The sequence below is a fragment of the Giraffa tippelskirchi genome, chromosome 14 (assembly GCF_054371585.1).
Source record: "Giraffa tippelskirchi isolate mGirTip1 chromosome 14, T2T-mGirTip1v1.2.pri, whole genome shotgun sequence".
In the NCBI taxonomy this organism is placed as follows: Eukaryota; Metazoa; Chordata; class Mammalia; order Artiodactyla; family Giraffidae; genus Giraffa; species Giraffa tippelskirchi.
Window position 1 is genome coordinate 22,435,535 of NC_137288.1, and position 21,814 is coordinate 22,457,348.

A 21,814-nucleotide genomic window follows, 5' to 3' on the forward strand; every position below is an offset into this window, starting at 1 on the left:
TTCATTTTTGCTTGCAAGTTCTCAAATTATCCCTGAGATCCTTTCTTTGCAGCATCTGGACAGCCAACAAACATTTTTTTTTTTCTAACTTCTTCTGCTCGATACTGTTGGGAAATACAGTTAAAAACAAAATCTTCTTCCAATCTAGAAGTCCTCTCCACAAAAGTAATAAAGAAAGAAAACATCCTTGTTATTGTTTTCATGTTAAACCAGAATATGATACACATCTCAGGCAATGTGCCGAGAGATGGCAAAGATAAAAAGACATCTTGCCCTTTTTACAGTCAAAACAAGTACATGTTCTCAAGATAAACAACACTGGTCTCAAGGTATGAGAGGACTTGACAGCACCATTTGCCAGACAGAAGTTCATCCTCGATTCACCTGGTAATTGTAGTGACAACATAGACTAGCTAATTGGCTTTATCTAGAGGAAAAACAGACTTCTCACACCTTTATGATAGAAGGGAGTTTTGCAATGTGGAGTCAAGTGCCACCGAGTTAGGTTCCTCCCCTCCCACAGCAACTGGGGGTTAGGGGCATTCTCTCCTTTGATGTTTAACTTTCAGAGATGTGGAAAATGAGTCCCTGAAATAAAGGCACTCCTGGTTCTTAAATCTGACAAAAACCTATTTTGTTTTCAAAAGGATTTATATACATTTCAAAGAAAGAAATCTTAGGGCTTCCCTGGTAGCTCAGACAGTAGGAGAGACCCAGGTTTGATCCCTAGGTTGGGAAGATCCCCTGGAGAAGGAAATGACAACTCACTCCAGTATTCTTGCATGTGAAACCCCATGGACAGAGGAGCCTGGCAGCTGCAGTCCACGGGATCGCAGAGGCCAACACGACTGAGTGACTAACACTTCACTTCAAAGAGGGAAGAAAGTACTAACAATTTTACGTTTTCTAAAGTAAATGTCCTAAGAAAAACGAAGGGGAGAGCAATCTTTCCCCCATTTTTAACAGAGAATGAAGCCTCTTTTTAGGTTTTTTTTTTTTTTTTGAGGAACTGCCGTACTGCTTTCCACAGGGGCTCTACAAACCTTACATTCCCACCAAGAGTGCACAGGGGTTTCACGTTTCCTACAACCACACCAACACATTGCTATTGTTGTGATTATTATTATTTTGATCGTAGCCCTCCTACTTGTGTGAGGAGGCATCTCATCATAGTTTTAATTTGCATTTTCCTAAAAGTCAGTGATGTTGAGCATCTTTTTAGGTGCTATTGTCCGTCTGCATATCTTCTTTGGAGAAATGCCTACTTAAGTCCTTTGTGCATTTTTGTGTGTGTTGTTTGTTTTTTGTTGTTATGAATTTTTTGAAGTTCTCTCTATACTCCAAACATTATGCCCTTATCAGATATAAGACTTGTAAATATTTTCTCCCATTTTTCGAGTTGCCTCTTTACTCCGTTGATAGTGTCTTTTGAGACACAAATTCCTTAAATTGTTAATACGTTACAATTTGTTTGTTTTTTTCTTTTGCTGCCTTTTGTTCAAGGAATCACTGCCAAATCCGAAGCTGTAAAGTTCTGCTCTGTATTTTTTCTAGGAGTTTTATAGTTTTAGATGTTAAATGTAGGTGTTCCATTTGTTTTAACTTAATGTTTGCGATACACAGTGGTGTCGGGCCAAATTCACCCTTTTGCATGTGGATATACAGTTTTTCCAGCTATTTGTTGAAAAGACTTTCACCATTGAATGGTCTTGGCAGCCTTGCCAAAAATCATTTGAGCATATATGTTAAACTCTCCTTTTTTAAAATTTATTTTTAAATTAAAACATTTCCACCTAGTAGCATTCACTCTTTGTGCTAGACAGCTCTCTGGGATTTGATAGATGTATAGAATGACATATCCACCACCACCATCAGGATAAATACGAGTTCCGCCACCCCCCTGCCATTGCCCTTCTGCTGTTTCCTCGTCAGTACCTCCCTCTGCGCAGCACCCCCTCCATGGCGATCACTGGTCTCCCTCCTGACCTTATAGCTCTATCCCCCATGTACGTGGCATCATAGAGTATGCTGTTTGTTGGCTCTGGCCTCTCACTTGAAACAAGGCATCTCTGATGCACTCGTTGTATATGTCATTCACTCCTTTTTGATGCTGAGTAACCAGTCCATCCTAAAGGAGATCAGTCCTGAATATTCATTGGAAGGACTGATGTTGAAGCTGAAACTCCAATACTTTGGCCACCTGATGCGAAGAACTGACACATTTGAAAAGACCCTGATGCTGGGAAGGATTGAGGGCAGGAGGAGAAGGGGATGACAGAGGATGAGATGGTTGGATGGCATCACCAACTCAATGGACATGAGTTTGGGTAAACTCCAGGAGTTGGTGGTGGACACAGAGGCCTGGCGTACTGTGGTTCATGGGGTCACAAAGAGTCGGACACAACTGAGCGACTGAACTGAACTGAGCTCTCTATAGGTTTATCATAGTTTGTTTATCCATTCAGTGAAAGATATTTGGTTTGTCCAGTTTTGGTCAATGATGAATAAAATGGCTAGCAACATTCATGTACTGGTTTTGGTATGAGCATGTATTTTTATTTTTCACAAGGAAATACCAAGAAGTAGGACCGTGGATCAGATCTTTGGGCAATGTTGAGGTTTCTTTTAGAAACCTCAAAGTTTCTTTACAAATCACTGTAGCATGCTGTGTTCCCACCAAAACTGTACGTGTTCCATCTGCTGTGCATCCTGGTCCACATTTGATATTGTAGGATTTTTAGCCACTATAATAGATATACAGTTGTATCTCATCATAGTTTTAATTTGCATTTCCCTTCTGAGTAATTGGAGAAGGAACTGGCAACCCACTCCAGTAGTTTTGCCTGGAGAATTCCATGGACAGAGGAGTCTGGTTGGCTAGAGTTCAGGGAGGGTCACAAAAAGTCAGACACGACTGAGTGACTAACACACACACACACAATGAACAATTAGGTTCAGCATCTTTTAGTGTGATTATTGATCAATCATATGTCTATTTTGGTGAAGTATCTGCTTACATTTTTTGCCTGTTTTTAAAGTTGGGTTGCTTTTTTTCTAATTTTTGAGTTGGAAATTCATCATATATTTTGGATACAAGTGCATTGTCTAATATGTGACTTCCCAATATTTTCTCTAGATTGGTGTCTGGACTTGCAGTTGCTTAAAAGTGTCTCCTGCAGAGACAAGTCTTTAATTTTGATACAGTCTTTTGAGGGGAGAGTAATCATGCTTCGGTATCCTATTTAAAAACTCTCTGCCTTATCTTTTACTTTAACTGAGTGGTCATACATTAGAGGAGGAAGGTTTCTCTTTGCATGACTGATGAAAAGGGTTTAAGGACAGAATAAGCCTCTATGACATCAGGGAATCCTTGATTATAGCAAACAGCACTTGCTTCTATTCACCATCTTCCTGTGGGAACCGCACTGCTGTTTATTTCCAATTGTTAAAAATCTGTAACCAGATTGTCTCCAGGCTTCTCAATAGAGACAATACTATCAGAGTTAGTAAGACATATATTTTAAGCACCGATTGTTACATTAAGTGTCTTGCTGAATTGGGAGGTTATGTTTTGAACAATAACTTTATAAAAACGGATTTGGGGATCATTTGAATCTTGCTCTGCAGACCTTTGAGCTCATCCTGATTTTTGCTTACAATATTTATGAGGTTTCATGAAGTGAAAAAGCCCCATTAGCAAATAAAAAAAAGTGGTTTTATCTTCCACAGGGTAAAATGGCACATTATCATGTCTCCTGTGATGTCCTCTACAGGTCTGGATATCTTGTTTTGATTTTTTGATTAAATAAGCTTGCATGGTAAACCGGGTTGCTTTTCACTTTTAAAGTGCTCTTTTATGGTTAACTAGCAATTACTCTAAGCAGGCAGGAGGCTGTGACTTCATCTCCCCAGGCCACACCCCTCGGAGTGAGGACAGTTCCCAGCAAAAGCTCCCTGGTCTTCCTCTCCTGTCCTCACCCGCATATGATTACAACTTTCACATGACTTGCATATGATTACAACTGTCAGGATGCGTAAGGTGTGTTCCTCCAGGAAGAATGATCTTGCTCCATTGCTACCATTCATGCTTATATTTTACTGATACAGTAGAATTTAAAATACATTTAAAAAAAAGCTCGTCAGTAGGGAGCCCCTATGCTGCAGCCCATGAACGCAGAGTCTGAGCTCTACAACAAGAGAAGCCACTGCAATAAGCCCGTGCACTGCCGCTGAGAGCACCCCTGCTCACCGCAACCGGAGAAAGCCCGGGCAGCAACAAAGACCCAGCGGGGCCAAGCAAATAAGCAAAATTGTACAAAGCCTGTCAGTAGAAAATAGGCTAGTTCGACACCCAGTTTTATCACTTTCCAGTACATGCAGTAGTACAAGTAAATGGCTAGAAACTGCCTCCAAATGCTGTGCCCTATGCAAAGAGGAACAAAATAAAACACAGAAGATGGAGATCTTGAGCTCAAGGTTTGCTGTGCTGCCAGCACAAAACTGACCTGCCAGTTTCTCTTTTAAACTGTCCCGTGTCATCACCCATGACCCCCCACAGCCTTTCTCCCAGTCCTGACTCGGGGAACTGGGTCGAGCATGGACAAAACCTTCTGCTCTTGGTTACTTTTAACAAGAGTGAGATCTCCTGGAGTTTACAAAACAGATGCACACAACAATGGTCAATATTCCAAGGGCAAGGGACACCCAGAACTCAGAGAAGGAAAAAGATACAAATGAATGGTACCCACAAGGACAAACCTCTAAACATAAAGAAACAAAGGAGAAAATAAAAAAAGATAACAAGATATCCAAGTCCTCTCTTAAAATAGAAACATCTTAAATCATCATTTTAATGCCTGTAGTTATGGGGTCAAGAACGCTCTTTGCACCATTAGAGGGTGTGTGAATTGAAATTGCTCTGAAAGCAATTTGCTATACTGTGAAGAACCTTGAAAACGTTCACAGCTTTTGACCTAGGAATTCTGCTTTAAAAAGGCTCTGCTAAGAAAATAATCAGATATTTGCACATCTTTTCACAGATGGTCAGTGTGGCTTTATTTATAATAGTTCATTTTGGGAACACCCTAATGTTAAATTAATGACAGTACAGCCATATGTTCAGATACCATATGATCACAAAAATCTTGACTTTATAGGACTTTATAGGAGATTACTTCTCAATATAATATTAAATGAAAATATGTTGATTTTTAAAATACATTGGAAGGAAGTACAGAAAAATATTAAAAGCCATTTTCTCAAGATGAAGAAATAGTAAGTGATTTTAAGCTTTTCTTTCCAACTACTCCCTCAAAAGCCTGGCTTAACTTTTAAAATCAGATGATATAAAGTATTTTTTAAAAATATTCATTTATTTATTTGGCTGCGTCAGGTCTCAGCTGCCGCACTCGGGACCTTTGGTGCGGCACCAGGTTCTTTGGTTACAGTGTGCCGGCTCTCTATTCGCGGTGCGTGCGCTCAGCAGTTGTGGCAAGCAGGCTTAGCTGCCCCACAGCATGTGGGATCTTTGATCCTGGACCAGGCATTGAACCTGCACCTCCAGCCTGGGACGGAGCATTCTTAACCAGCCGGTGGCGCTAGTGGTAAAGAACCCACCCACCAATGCAGGAGACATAAGAGACGCGGGTTCAATCCCTGAGTCAGGAAGATCCTCTGGAGGAGGGCGTGGCAACCCACTCCAGTATTCTTGTCTGGAGAATCCCATGGACACAGGTCCATAGAGTCGCAAAGAGTCGGACACCACTGAAGCGACTTAGCATGCAGATCAGTAAGGAAGTCCTAATGTCAAGTATGAAAACATCTCAATACTAAGGAAAAAGGGAGACCTACAAGGAAAACGTAAAAAGTGCAAGGCCTGCCTCAGGTTACAAGAACAGACTTCTGCCCTTACTGTACCTACCTAGGAATCAAGGCTGGCTGTCATGCACAGCTTCAAGGACCACCTTCGAACCCCCATCCGGAAATGCTCAGAGCTCTCTCCCTTTCCTTGGCCTCATTCCCCCCAGGGCAAGTGTTTTGTTGTAAAAGTGACAAATGCTCACCGTCAAACCTCAAACAGTGTAAAAGTGTATAAAATAAGAAGAGTAAATGCCCTCCTACTTTTTTCCCCACTGTTTTTCCATGTCAAAAACACTGAGGGATAATTTGCATGTTATGATGTACACTGATACTGAGTAAACAGCTCCATGGCTCTTGACAAATGTCAGGATACGGGCGCGGTCACCACCCCACAAGTCCTGTGTATGCCCTGGAGTCCATTCTCTACCAATCTGAGGCAACTATTCATTTGCTTTCTGTCGCTATAAATCAGTTTTGTCTGTTGCTGGATTTCCTACCAATGTTACAACGATGTTTCTGAGATTCATCCACGCTGTGTGCGTCATGGTAGGTAGAATTCTGTTGCATAACTATCTTAATTTGTCTACTCAGTCACATGGCGACTTCATAATTATCTTGTAAGGCCACCAATTCATTTTTAGAATGTGATAAAACATATCCCCAAGTGTGAATACATTAAACACTTCTTATATAGAATCCTCAAGCTTAAGTCTTATCTTGGATGAGTGACAAAAATATCACAAAGGGGTCACAACATAATGACTTGACATAGTTGATTGAAGCTCATGCCTAAATGTGTATCTGTGAATAATGATTGTGAAGCAAGCATTCATTTTAGACATTTATGGATTCCAACCATACGCTGTGATCAAGAAACCAGTGTATCTGTCTTGACATACTACGTTTAAAATCTGAGTCACACATTCCATAAATTATGGATTTGCCAACTTTCTTTTCAGTCATTCTGAATGAATATCAATATTTATACTTGACTAATGCTATTAACATAAACATCTGGATAAATGAATATTGCATTAAATTATCTCAAACCTAAAAAGTAATATTTAAGCAATTTTATATAAGACTCCTTTCAACATTTTTTCCTTTAAAAAAAAAATCCACAAAAATAATGCCAGCAAGGACATGCTGACTTTTATGGAAATCCTACTGCACCAAAAATATAGGAGGATGCACCCAAAATATAATACTGTAATAATTTCACAAATATATTGCATGATAAAAAATAATTATGAAACTAGTTTGATGCCAGCATAAGAGACTAAAGTTATTTTGAATGGGGTAATTAACCTGCCATAGAATTAACAGTTTCATTCAGATTATCAACAAGGATCTGAAGAAATTATATATTTGGTGACCTCTAACCTTTACAAAAACGATGATCTACCTGAGCACCACAGGACGGTACCTTGGTCCCAGGCCCCTCCTGCATGTCGCTTCTGCCCTCAGAACTTACCTTCCTGACTCAAACGTGAACCATGTCGAGTCCCGCCCATATCTCCTCAGTGAGCTGAGGGGCCACATCACCAGCTTGACCTTGGCATTGTGGATATCCCAGAGATAGATATTCTCGTGTGTGATCTGCATTGTGCATTCGCCATAAATGTCCAGATTTGGTGTAGGCATAAGGTACACATTGAATCGTTCTGCAAAGAGACAAGGAACGGAGACAATGAAGTGAAAAGAGGTGTGACTTTTACGGCAGCACTATGTTAACCTGTATACCTACCTACAGCCTGCAGAAAGGGTCACCGTGTTCCTTGGTGACACCGATACACATTGTGAAACCCTCTCTTTTTCCATTTTGTGGGAAAAGGGGTTAACATATTCTTAATCATTCAATCATTCACTCATTCTTCAACTTCTTGTGGCCTGCATCCTCTGTGTGTGTGTGTGTGTGTGTGTGTGTGTGTGCGTGCTCAGTTGTGCCTAACTCTTTGTGACCCCATGAACTGTAGCCCATCAGGCTCCTCTGTTTATGAGATTTCCTGGGCAAGAATACTGGAATTGCCATTTCCTTATCCATGCATCCTCTATGGTGTAGATTAAATGGTTAAACTGTACCATGGGAACATAAGGGCAAAAAGCGAATTGGAGTCTCTGCCCAAATGGTGTTACTGTCTGCTTCTTCACACAATCTTAAGCGGATGTCATATAAACAATTCCGGGGAGGAATGCCTTATCTATTTTACATAAGAACTTACTCAGTTACCTCTGTGGCATGAAGTGTTTAATGCCGACTCATACTGACTCTCCAAGTACAGAGTACTCACGGTCAAACTCGGCATATGATAAATGTAGATATTCATGACTACCTTCTGCAGAACTTCAGCCATTGTTTCAGTAAGCAAAATAAAACCACCTAACTGCTTCCATTCCTGGATATTTTGTAGTTGAAAATCTATTAGGCAATGATTCCAAACCCTGCTTCATAAATGTTTGTGTATGTCAAACACCACTGCAAAAGTCTGCAGCCCTCGATCCCCGTTTAAATGCATTAGATATACTTTATTTTGAAAGATAAGGTTAGTTGGTAAGTTCCAGGAAGTAAAGAACTACAAAGTAATGACCTACAAAGTAATGAACTACAAAGTAATGACCTACAAAGTGTCTTTATAAAATATCCCTAATTCCTAGTACCTTATCTTTGGTGTATAGTAAGTGATCAATAAATTATTAGTTAACTAATATTTGAATGAACTAATAAAATGTTAACTAACAAAATGAGTGAAATAAATATATCCCTGTCAATCTTAAAGAAAAATCAACCCTGAATATTCATTGGAAGAACTGACACTGAAGCAGAAGCTCCAATACTTTGGCCACCTTATACAAAGAGCTGACTCCCTGGAAAAGACCCTGATGCTGGAAGGACTGAAGGCAGGAAGAGAAGGGCCAATAGAAGATGAGACAGTTGGATGGCATCACCAACTCAATGCATATGAGTTTGAGCAAACTCAGGGAGATATAAAAGGACAGGGAAGCCTGGCATGCTGCAGTCCATGGGGTCTCAAAGAGTCGGACACGACTTAGCGACTGAACAACATGACAAATATCAGGGCTTCCCTGCTGGCTCAGTGGTAAAGAATCCACCTGCCAATGCAGGAGACTCAGGTTCGATCTCTGGGTCAGGAAGATCCCCTGGGGTAGGAAATGGCAACCCACTTCGACATTCTTGCCTGGGAAATCCCATGGACAGAGGAGCCTGGCAGGCTACAGTCTAAGGAGTCACAAACAGTCAGACATGACTGAGTGACTAACAACAATGATGAATATGGGGTGCAAGAATTGAGGAATTACAAAAAAATGAGTCATGACAACAAAAAGTTCAAGAATTACTGGCAGATACATTTTCGAGAGTTAGAATTTAATTGTGTACACTGCTTTAAAGACAGAGCTGTCGCATGAATTATTTGGAGAGGCATAATCATGCAGCTGTAGTTGGTCAAGGACTGAGATATTTAGGAATATGCTACCATCCATCAGGATGCTATGGTCTTAAACACTGTACGTTTGCTGGTCCTGAGCTGCAACTGTTTCTACAATGGAAAGAATCATTCCTGTTGCAGGTATTTTGTAAAGCAAAGATTTTCTGGTGCCAAGTTGGTTATATTTAACTTAAGCACAATAGTTTGAAATTTAGTAACCATATGAACACTATTTACGTTCAAGTGTCTAAATATTTTGGGACCAAAAATAATGATTCAATATTTTACTTAGATTGTTGACCCATGAAAGTATTATGGATATAGATTTCATATAATAATAATTTGAAATATAATTATTTCAAATAATTACAATTATTTCCTAAAGAAAAAGGAAAAATGAGATAAGTTGTATAGCTGAGAAATGAAGAAAGAACATTGTCCCATCAGTTATCTTCAATGAAAGCCTGTATCTGTATCTACATGTTGTTACTGTTGTTCAGTCACTAAGTCATGCCTGACTCTTTGCAATATCATGGACTGCAGCACGCTAGGCTTCCTTGCCCTCCACTTTCTCCCGAACTTTTCTCAAATTAATGTCCATTGACTCAGTGATGCCATCTAACTATCTCATCCTCAGTTGTTCCCTTCTTTTGCCTTCAATCTTCCCCAGCATCAGGGTCTTTTCCAATGAGTCAGCTCTTTGCATCAGGTGGCCAAAGTATTGGGACTTCTGCTTTAGCATCAGTCCTTCCAATGAATGTTTAGGACTGATTTCCTTTATTTTTTCTTTTTTTTTCTTAATTAGTTTATTTATCTATTTTTTAACTTTACAATATTGTATTTGTTTTGCCATACATTGACATGAATCCACCATGGGTGTACATCCCCTTCCAGAAACCCCCTTCCACCTCCATCCCCATCCCATCCCTCTGGGTCACCCCGGTGCACCAGCCCCGAGTACCCTGTATCATGCATAGAAACTGGACTGGCGATTCGTTTCACATGATAATTCACATGGTTCAGTGCCATTCTCCCATATCTTCCCGCCCTCGCCTTCTCCAATAGAGTTCATAATACTGTTCTATTTATCTGTGCCTTCCTTTAGAATTGACTGGTTTGATCTCCTTGCTGTCCAAGGGACTCTCGAAAGAGTCTTCTCCAGCACCACAATTTGAAAGCATCAATTCTTTGGCGTTCAGCCTTCTTTATGGTCCAACTCTCACATTGTATATGACTCCTGGAAAAACCGTAGCTTTTACTAGACAGACCTTTGTCAGCAAAGTGATGTCTCTGCTTTTTAATACGCGGTCTAGGTTTGTCATAGCTTTCCTTCCAAGGAGCAAGTAAGTGTCTTTTAAGTTCATGGCTGCAGTCACCGTCTACAGTGACTTTGGAGCCCAAGAAAATAAAATCTGTCACTGTTTCCATTCTTTTTCCCCATCTATTTGCCATGAAGTAATGGGATGGGATGCCATGATCTTAGTTTTCTGAATGCTGAGTTTCAAGCCAACTTTTTCATGAATGATATCTGCCTGCAATTTTCTTATGTTGACTTTTTCTAGCTTCAGTATCTGGTTATAGTGGCTTCATAAAATCAATTGTGAAATAATCCCTCCTCTTCTGCTTTCTGAAAAAGTTTGCATAGGACTAACATTATTTCTCCTTTAAATAGAATTCAAGAGTGCACAGTATGTGACTGGAGTTTGTGTATGGGAAGTTGTACATTTTTCATTTTAATTTCTTGAATGGATACAGGGATCTTTAGATTTTCTATTTTTTTCTTGAATCGTTTGGGTAATTTGAATCTCTATTAAGCAATAAAAGTTTTATTTACAAAGTCTATAATCAGAGATAATATTTTCAATTTTTCTTTTATGGCAGATGGAAATTAAAAACATTTTTCCCACTTTCTGCTCTGATTTTAACATTTATTATAATCTGAGCTCTGAGAATGTTATTACTACAATTAGGATTTTAAACGATGCTCAAAGAAAAATTCAGAACTTCATAAAATATATTTTAAAAGTGAAAGGCTGAAAATTAATGATCTAAACATCCACCTAAAAGATTTGAAAAAGAATCTTGCAATTAAACCCAAAATGGTGGAGCAACTAATGGTGATTAGGCATAGTGAGTGAGAGCAGAAAGCAACACATTTTAAATAATACTGAAAAAAGGTTTAATAAATAAGTTAATATCTGATGATGCTGACTAAGAGGAAAAAAAGCCACAAATAACCCACAGGAAGTAAAAAAGGAGCTATCAATACAGTGTAGACAGATATTAAGAAGGTAATACAAGGATGCTATTATTAAATTTATGTCAGAAATTTTGAAACTTTGCAAGAAATCATTCAATCATTTTAGGAATGATTTGCCTAAAATCATTGGTAGATGTTCTGAAGCTAATTTTAATAAGCAGTTTATTACCCTGAGTTTTCAAACTTTAGTGCATATTAGGGTCCCTGGGGTTATTAAAATACAGATATCTAGCCCAACATCCCAGAGATACTTACTTTAAAGGTGTGGGGTGAGGCCCAGAATTCTCTTGTTTAACACGTCTTGATGTGAATGAATCAAAGACATTCACAATATGCTAGAGAAATACTGACTTTCCTGGTAGACGTTGTGCTACTTGCTTTACATGTGGTATTTAATCCTTAGTACCATCCTATGGGATGTGTACCATCAGTACCATCCTCAAGTGCAGGAATCTGAGTTTAGAGCACTTTAGTCCCTTGACCCTGGCCCCACAGCTCATGAGATGTGGACAAGAACTTGATGATGTATTGAGTTTGGCCACTTATGTTCCTCAGGCTAAGGGTCTGACTTTCAAGCTTTACACTATAGTTTTACTGTAACAGGAAAATAATGAATCATGAAAAGTTGGATATACCCACAGTGATATTAGCGAATACTGAGACTTCTTTTCTTTTCTCTTTGTGTGTGTGTGTACGCTTGTGCTTGTTTTCTGTGAAATGAGGAGTCATTTAACCTGGTTTCTCATCATAGTTCAATCTATCGAGCTTTCTCTGTGTGACCAAGATCACGGCATACCTATGGCTGAAAGTTTGTAAGAAATGCAAGAAACTTTGCAAGAAATCATTCAATCATTTTAGGAATGATTTTCCTAAAATCATTGGTAGATGTTCTGAAGCTAATTTTAATCAGCAGTTTATTACCCTGAGTTTTCAAACTTTAGTGCATATTAGGGTTCCTGGGGTTATTGAAATACAGACATCTGGCCCAACATCCCAGAGATACTTACTGAGATGTGTGGCAGACACATCATGTTGATGTGTGGCAGACACCAACACAATATTGTAAAGCAACCATCCTTCAATTAAAAATAAATAAATTATTTTTTAAAAGATTTAAGAAACATAGAAAAATAAACAAGGGTTGATACACCTTGTGGGTGTGACTTTGTCTCGCTTACTACTCTGTGAGCCTCTTAAAAGTAATGGCCCTACTTTGTATGAAGGGAATGGTGACCCACTCAGTGTTCTTGCCTGGAGAATCCCATGGACAGAGGAGCCTGGAGGGCTACAGTCCACGGGGTCACCAGAGTCAGACACAACTCAGTGACTAAACCACCACCACACTTCCTCAGCTTAGTTCTCACACAGCAAAGCCTCAAAAACCTTTGATGAATGAATAATGAATGAGTGAATGACATACAAGCATGTCTGAGTGGAATGTAGGGAGCATGGTTACTAGGGTAACCCAAGTAAATAATTTACAAACAACACTGGAATACTGTTTTGCTCCCGGAGAAAGGTTATACACACATTCTTTGGCTAAAAGTAGGAATTCATGAGAATTCTAGCCCATTTCTAAGCAGGGACTCTTGGTCCTGGGAAAAAACCAAACCCTCAAATCTGCCTCTGAATTAACCAGATGACAAAGTCTGAGGTCACTTCTCCATTTTGTTCTGGAGGGTGATCTCTTGTATGAATAGCAGAACAGATCCTTGAATCCACTTGCAGCTGTAACAGCAGGAACTTCCTACAAGTGGCTGGCTTTTTGGGTGTGATGCTTACCTCTGCTATTAGTGATTAATACGTTCATTTGTTTCCTAGGATTGCTATTATGTATTGTGAGACTTCTTTCTAAATAAATATGATTGTAACACTGTACCGCAATATTTTCTAAGGTCAGCAGAAAAAAAAAAGTCGCTCAGTCATGTCTGACCCATGGACTATACAGCCCATGGAATTCTCCAGGCCAGAATACTGCAGTGGGTGGCTTTTCCCTTCTCCAGGGGATCTTCCTAACCCAGGGATCGAACCCAGGTCTCCTACATTGCAGGCAGATTCTTTACCAGCTGAGCCACAAAGGAAGTCACAAGGTCAGCCACAAGGTCAGTATAGGTTATCTTAAAATAGCTGAAAGATGTGAAGATTCTGAAACCTGTAAGAAGTTAAAGTTCAGATTGTCCACTTCATATGCACTCTTTTGTGGTAGTGTAATCCGAAGTCTAAGAATAAGTGTGTGTGTATGTGTGTGTGTGTGTGTCTGTGTGTGGGTGGGTGGGTGTGGCGTGCTAGCCTCCCTTACTTTCTCGTATACTGTGTCAGATTCTAAATCAATAGGAAAACAGCTGACAACATTAGACAAAGATGATTAAAGCAAAGAATTTAATCAATAACCACTTTTATCTTAGCAACACACGTTATACCTTTAAAAATTATTTGCAGGGTATATGAACTTGGTCAAACTCCAGGATGATGAGAGACAGGGGAGCCTGGCATGCTGCAGTCCATGGAGTCGTGAAGGGTCAGACACGACTTAGTGACTGAACAAAACCATGCCCAGTATATTAATAATGCAAATACACGGAAACTAGAAAAATGATATTGATGAACCCATTCGCAGGGAAGGGATGGAGATGCAGACATAGAGAACGGCTTTGTGGATACAGTGGGGGAAGGAAGGATCCAAACATGGAGAAAGAAGCATGGACATATATACACCACAATGCGTAAAAACAGATAGCAGGTGAGAAGTTGCTGTGTAACACAGAGTACCCAGCTAGGCGCCCTGTGACGGTCTGGGGGGGGTGGGGGGTGGGGAGGGGAGGGTGACTCAGTAGCGATGATATATGTGTAATTATGGCTGAATTGTGCTGTTGTACCGCAGCAACCATGACAACATTGTAAAGCAATTTTCCTTCAATTAAAAGAATAAATAAACAATTATTCGCACAAATGTTTATTCCTAGCTAGCCTCATAGTAAATAAGACCAAGCTGTTTAACGAGTCAGGAAAACATTCAAGGACAAGTAGCCATTTTGAATGTCAAGAAATATGCTGTGGTCGGGACTGAGTAGTGGTCTTCTCTTGGTGATGGGACCCCACAAGACAACCATGAGCCACGAACGATACAATAATTTATGACATCAATTCTGTACACATGTGCATCTCATTGCTTAGGAGTAATTTCAAACTGAATCCAAGCCCATCATTGATAAAATGTTAAAATAATGTTTCTGATGAAAAAGAAATGATAGAATTTAACTCTGAGATGCCTTAAGGAGAAGCCCCTGAATCTGTAATAAATCTTTCATAAAGGAATGATTCTAATCTGAACATGTTAATGACTTCAAGCATGTATCAGGAAGTTAAAGTTTTGTTTATATGAAGAGGTGTTATGATTGCAAACTGTGGAAGGACAGCTTTATAAGATAACATTGTTTTAAAAAATACTTGCGTTAGCTAAAACAACAAATACTTTCCCTGCATGTAGTAAAATGAGTGGGTGTCCTTTCTAAGGAACAGGTGTGTCCCTAAAGCAATTCTGGGGCTCAAGGGAGAAGGTTCAAGTTGACTAACGAGCAATCTCAGTCTTCAGCATGAGATTTTATAGATCACTTCTAGTGATTTCAGGGTGGACCTTGAAATGGGATTATCATATTTATGGAAGAGGTCCATTGATTAGGAAGTGACAAAAGTGGGGAATGCCAATAACAGACTGTGCCAATCTGTGTGTGTGTGTGTGTGTGTGTGTGTGTGTGTGTGTGTGTCTTGGCAGCATGTATACACATATTCACTGGGATTTTTGAGCTACCAATAGACGAGGCTGCCATTTTGACATTCTGTTGAGGTTTATGCCTTCCACATTGTCCTACGGTATAAATTACTGTCTTACAAAGTTGTAGCTAGACCTCAATGGGTCAAAAGAAATGAAAGAAAGGTGCTGTTATCTGGACTTCAGGAAGCATTTTAAAGAAAGTGTATGTAAACTGGAAGAGATGGGAGAAATGGCTATGTCCATGGCCTTGGGAGTCAGGGAGAAATTCACCCATGTGAAAGGTGCTTCCTAGGGATAAGAAATTCCCCAGCTATGATTTTCCTTTGAAAGATAAATATGGAAGAGTCTCAATGTGTGTGTGAGTGTGTGTGTGTGAGTGTGTGTGTGTGTGCCTGTGATGTCTGCGTTTCCTTTAGGGTACCATGTACTTTCAGGAAGTCATTTAAATGGATCAAACACTACCTCCTCTAACTAAGTATTCAGTTCAGTTCAGTCGCTCAGTCATGTCCGACTCTTTGCGACCCCATGAATCGCAGCACGCCAGGCCTCCCTGTCCATCACCAACTCCCGGAGTCTACCCAAACCCATGTCCATCGAGTTGGTGATGCCATCCAACCATCTCATCCTCTGTCGTCCCCTTTGCATGAATTTAGGATTATTTAAAAAGCATTGGATGACATTATAACTTTAGGTCTTTCTCATGGTCTTCGTAGACCGGGACCTGGGGAATGGAGTTGACGAGAAGAAGGACGCAGGGGACCCAAGTCTCGAGTGAAACAAGGGTACTTTACTTGCAGAAATGCATGCTTATATATCTTCAATAAAATGATTACTCAGCCATTAAAAAGAATGACATTTCATCAGTTGCAACAAAATGGACAGTCCTTTAAGTGCAAGGTCACTGAAGGGAGTCACTGAGGGGATTCCAAGCAGGCGCCCTGTCCCGTGGTCTCAGTCCTGAGAACTGCGTGCAGCTCTGCTCGCTCCTGTTGTCCAGGAACTGAGAAGGAACAGGGAGTCCTGAGAAATGGCACACAGAGGAAGAAAACATGTGGGATCCTTAAAGCTGAACGTCCCCTGACAGGTCTTCTCTAAACTATATGCAGGAATTAATTTTTGATTTCTTTATTTTTACTTGGGCTTAAATAAACAGACTTGTGCTTTTTTTTTTTTTTAAAAACTAAGCATCAGTTAGTCTTTATTTTATATGATCTCCTGTAACCATCATGATAACACCATAAATCAGTATTAGTTTATTTTTACACAGTAGCAAACTGAAATTAGAAGCGACTAAAGAACCTGATCTATTTAAGGGGTGTAGCCCACATTCAAGTTGTGTCCTAAAGAGTTTACTTACTAGGCTAAATCTGCTTGTGCTTCTTACATAGCTCTGGCTATTTAATTCTGTGTTTGTCCTATCCTAAAAAAATTTATATTAAAATTTTACCTTTATATAGTAGGTAAATTACTTTGACATTATTATCAAATCTGCAACAAAAATTATAATAACAAAAAGAGTACATTATATATTTGGATAGGAACCATATACCACTCCAGGTCTTTAAGGCAAAAGCATATAATTCGCACCAAACAAGTTGCACACAGTAATGATTCCACCCACAGGCCTAATTTATTCACTTTCTTTGTATTTTCTGTATGTAGTACTTGACAAATGTTTATTGGTAGAGTTTTTTCCTTCTTCCCTCAAACTGAGAATGAGCAGTGTATTTTAAGCAGTATGATTATGGATGTTCTGTACTTAGCACAGTTATCAGAAAATAAGTCAGAGAGATGAAATCCAAGAAAGTGTGGGAAAGAAACTGAAATATCAAAAAGAAGCCAGAAAAAGAGTCACAGGAATGCCTTCGTGACTTTCTGAAACTAGCAACATAGGCAAAGTTTGTGCCTGTATATGCTCATGATTAGTCAATGGGGAGAAAACATTTTCTTCAATTCAGCAAAAAACAAAAAGTAATGATTTTTAATGGTCTATGAGATAGTGATGGTTATCAGAATGTTATTAGTTTTTAACAAAATCACCATCAGTGTTATCCTGATGCATTTTTACCTGTGCTGTCTAGTGTATAAACCACAGATTATTCCAGAATTTCTTTTAACAACTAGTGTCAAGCTTCACCAATATCCCTCAGCCTTTTCAAAAACACTAGTCATTAGAAATTAATAACACTAGAAAGTTTCTACTTTCATACCACTAGATCTTCCAGTGATGATAGTTAGTTTTAAAAATGGAGGGGGAAGAAGCTCGTAACATTACTCTGATTTCATTATTCAGAGGCGTTAGGCAAGAAGGTGCAGTGTAAATTCTAAAGAGACATCATAAAAGTTAAATTAGAGAACAGTGCAGTAATATGTCACATAAACCTCAATTTTGTTATTTACACTCTTTGTTTTCATGTATTGTACTTCCTTAGGTATAGTATGGGCTTCCCTTGTGGCTCAGCTGGTAAAGAATCTGCCTGCAATGCAGGAGACCAGGGTTCGATCCCTGGGTTGGGAAGATTCCCTGGAGAAGGGAAAGGCCACCCACTCCAGTATTCTGGCCTGGAGAATTCCACGGACTATATAGTCCATGGAGTCGAAAAGAGTCAGACACAACTGAGAGACTTTCACTTTCACTTTCAGGTGTAGTATGGAAGTGTAGTGTGAAATTGGAAGTGGTCAAACAGGAGATGGCAAGAGTGAACATCAACATTTTAGGAATCAGTGAGCTAAAATGGACTGGAATGGGTGAATTTAACTCAGATGACCATTATATCTACTACTGCGGGCAAGAATCCCTTAGAAGAAATGGAGTGGCCATCATAGTCAACAAGAGTCCAAAATGCAGTACTTGGATGCAATCTCAAAACAACAGAGTGATCTCTGTTGGTTTCCAAGGCAAACTATTCAATATCACAGTAATCCAAGTCTATGCCCCAATCAGCAATGCTGAAGTTGAACAGCTCTATAAACACCTACAAGATCTTCTAGAACTAAAACTCAAAAAAGATGTCCTTTTCATTATAGGGGACTGGAATGCAAAAGTAGGAAGTCAAAAAATACCTGGAGTAATGGGCAAATTTGGCCTTGGAGTACAGAATGAAGCAGGGCAAAAGCTAACAGAGTTTTGCCAAGAGAATGCACTGGTCATAGCAAACACCCTCTTCCAACAACACAAGAGAAGACTCTATATGTGGACATCACCAGATGACCAATACCAAAATCAGATTGACTGTATTCTTTGTAGACAAAGAAGGATAAGCTCTATACAGTCAGCAAAAATAAGACCAAGAGCTGACTGTGGCTCAGATCATGAATTTCTTATTGCCAAATTCAGACTTAAGTTGAAGAATGTAGGGAAAACAACTTGACCATTCAGGTATGACCTACGTCAAATAGATGGGGAAACAGTGGAAACAGTGTCAGACTTTATTTTTGGGGGCTCCAAAATTGCTGCAGGTGGTGACTGCAGCCATGGAATTAAAAGATGCTAGCTCCTTGAAAGAAAAGCTATGACCAACCTAGACAGCATATTAAAAAGTAGAGACATTACTTTGCTGATAAAGATCCATCTAGTCAAAGCTATGGTTTTTCCAGTAGTCGTGTATGGATGTGAGAGTTGGACTATAAAGAAAGCTTAGCACTGAAGAATTGATGCTTTTGAACTGTGGTGTTGGAGAAGACACTTGAGAGTCCCTTGGACTGCAAGGAGATCCAACCAGTCTATCCTAAAGGAAATCAGTCCTGAATATTCATTGGAGGGACTGATGCTGAAGCGCAAACTCCAATACTTTGACCACCTGATGGGAAGAGCCAACTCATTGGAAAAGACCCTGATGCTGGGAAAGATTGAAGGCAGGAGAAGAAAGGGACGACAGAGGATGAGATGGATGGATGGCATCACCGACTCAATGGACTTGAGTTTGAATAAACTCTTGGAGTTGGTGATAGACAGGGAGACCTGGCATGCTGCAGTCCATGGGGTCACAAAGAGTTGGACACGACTGAGTGACTGAACTGAACTGATGCTGTGGACTGAATTGTGTCTTCCTCAATTCATAGGTTTAAGCCCTAACTTCCAAGGTGATAGGATCAGGAGATGGAGGCTTTGGGATTAATTAAGTTTAGATGAGGTCATGAGGATGGGGCCCTCATAATGAATTAGCACCCTTCTAAGAAAAGACAGGAGACAGCTTATTCGTCTCTCCCTCCACCACATGGGTCCACAGCAAGAATTCGGCCTCCAAAGCTGTGAGAAATTAATTCCTGTTTTACAAGCCACCCAGTCTATGGTATTTTGTTATGGCAGCCCAAGCAAAGATATAATATTCTCCACATTCCCTAAAATCTACTGAAAATCAACATAGGCCAAGCTTGTTTATTTAGACTTCAAATCTATGACAATGGTTTAAGAAAATGTAGGACTACTACTGTCCATTCAAACCCTTATGTACAGTGAGTTAATGTATTGATTATTTATTGAAATAAATGGCAATGTCACAGAGTAAGAATGTAGGGAACCTGGGCTGTACTTTAGCATTTTTCTAGGTTGTATGCAGTCTTGAGACAGATCCTTAATAGGTGAGGTTGATCAGTATACTTTCCTTTAAAAAGGATTGGTCTGATGTACCCCAGTGTTCATAGCAGCACTATTTACACAGCTAAGACATGAAAGCAGCCTGAATGTCCAACAAACATGAATGGATAAAGAACCTATGGTACATATACACAATGGAATATTACTCAGCAATAAAAAGGAAGGCATTTGAGTCAGTTCTAGTGAGATAGATGAACCTAGAGCCTGTTATACAGAATGAAGTAAGTCAGAAAGAGAAAAAGAAATGTAGTAATATTAACGGATACATACGCAATCTAGAAAGATGGTAAGGATGAACATATTTGCAGGGCAATAACTGAGACATAGACATAGAGAACAGACTTTGGACACAGTGGGGGATGGAGGGGGTGGGGCAAATTGAGAGACTAGCACTGAAACATATACGTCACCATATGTAAAACAGAGAGCTAATGGGAAGTTGCTGTATAATAAAGGTGCTTGTCACAAACTCAACCTGGTGCTTTGTGACAACCTGAAGGGGTGGGATGGGGTGGGGGCTGGGGGGGAGGTTCAAGTGGGAGGGGACCTATTTATACTAGTAGCTGGTTCACATTGTTGCATGGCAGAAGACAAGAAAATATTGTAGAGAGATTATCCTCCAATTAAAACTAATTAAAAAAAAAAAAAACGATTGGTCCAAAACATTTCTGAGGTCCTTTCAAAGTTCGACAACTCCTCATGCACTTTAAAGGGAAGGAAGGAGCCGCGCACTTACCGTTCTGTTCCCTCTGCACGCCTGCCGCCAGGAGATCGGGCTCTCCGAGGCTGATGTCATTGAGCCGGGTCCCCAGACACTCCATGCAGAGGTGTTTGCACCACTCCTCAGCCTCCAGCTCTGAAAAGAAGCACAGGCCATCAGAGTAGGCAAGGCTGCCTGGGAAGGATGGAGAGGACCGCTTCCCAAACCAACTACCCAGGTAAGCAGTGAGCCTTAAAAATCCACCTTCAGAAAACCAGAAGGCTATATTCAAGAAGTGAAATAAAACAGTCTCCACAATTGTTGCCCATGATTCGACATTATAACATTGCATCTATTGTATCTTAAAGATATTTCAGGTTATCCCTATGTAATTATCTTATTTATAAACAATAGACTGAGAAGATTTGTTTATTATCCAGTATACTTTAGATTGATTTAGTTTGGGGAGAGAACTTACTTAATTTAAATATTAAATATAAAAATTATGAAGTATATAATATTTAATTAAATATAAAGTAAAAATACGTAAGTGAATAGCTAGAAAATGTCAAACTAGACTAAACGCGTGAATGTCTTCCTGAATGTAACGTTGGTTTGTGCAGACGGAAGGTCTGATCTTTGAGCCATTCTGAACTGCAGTGGATCACAGATCAACAAAAGAATGTGACCACTTTTTTTCTACACACATCTTTAAAATATTAGGGATAGGATATTGAAAATAACTTTCCTCTTTAGAAAACTCCAATTGCCTAAAGATATTAATTAGATCACTCTCTTTTTACTGCCGTTACTCTGCCGTGTTTTCCCTTTTCTGAAAACATGAGAGTATCTCACACCTACACAGAATCTTGTAGTATCAAATGCTTCCACAAACATGGATGATGAATTTTAACCTAATATAAGACCTAGGTGGGAGAGTTTATATGCAGAGATCCAAAAGAGTGTAAGGTTAGAAATTTGGGACCAAGCCCCCAAACCGATTCACAGAAATTGAATAAGAGCTTTCCACTGACATCTGCCCAGAGAATAGAACTCTGTGGGAGACTGTGGGTTCTTTTTACTTTCTAACAATTCTCCATGGTCTTGATAAAAGGGGAACTTCTTACTTTTTCATGTAGTATAAATCTGTACTAGAGCCATTTAATATAGATTTCCTTCA

At 39.6% G+C, this 21,814-nt stretch overlaps 1 protein-coding gene across 14 annotated transcripts in view; it reads right to left on the reverse strand.

Moving 5' to 3' along the window:
* The window catches only part of DOK6 (docking protein 6), a 364,846-nt gene that overhangs the window by 138,339 nt on the left and 204,693 nt on the right, over positions 1 to 21,814 (reverse strand). For all 14 annotated transcript variants that reach the window (XR_014074854.1, XM_081562684.1, XM_081562696.1 and 11 more), the window contains exons 4-5: positions 20,671 to 20,790; positions 7,334 to 7,523 (exon numbers count right to left, since the gene is read on the reverse strand). Coding sequence is in view for 13 of the 14 variants with exons in the window: in XM_081562684.1 (XP_081418810.1) it covers positions 7,334 to 7,523; positions 20,671 to 20,790 (310 nt within the window). In the remaining variant the exon portion in view is untranslated. The remainder of the gene's footprint in view (positions 1 to 7,333; positions 7,524 to 20,670; positions 20,791 to 21,814) is intronic.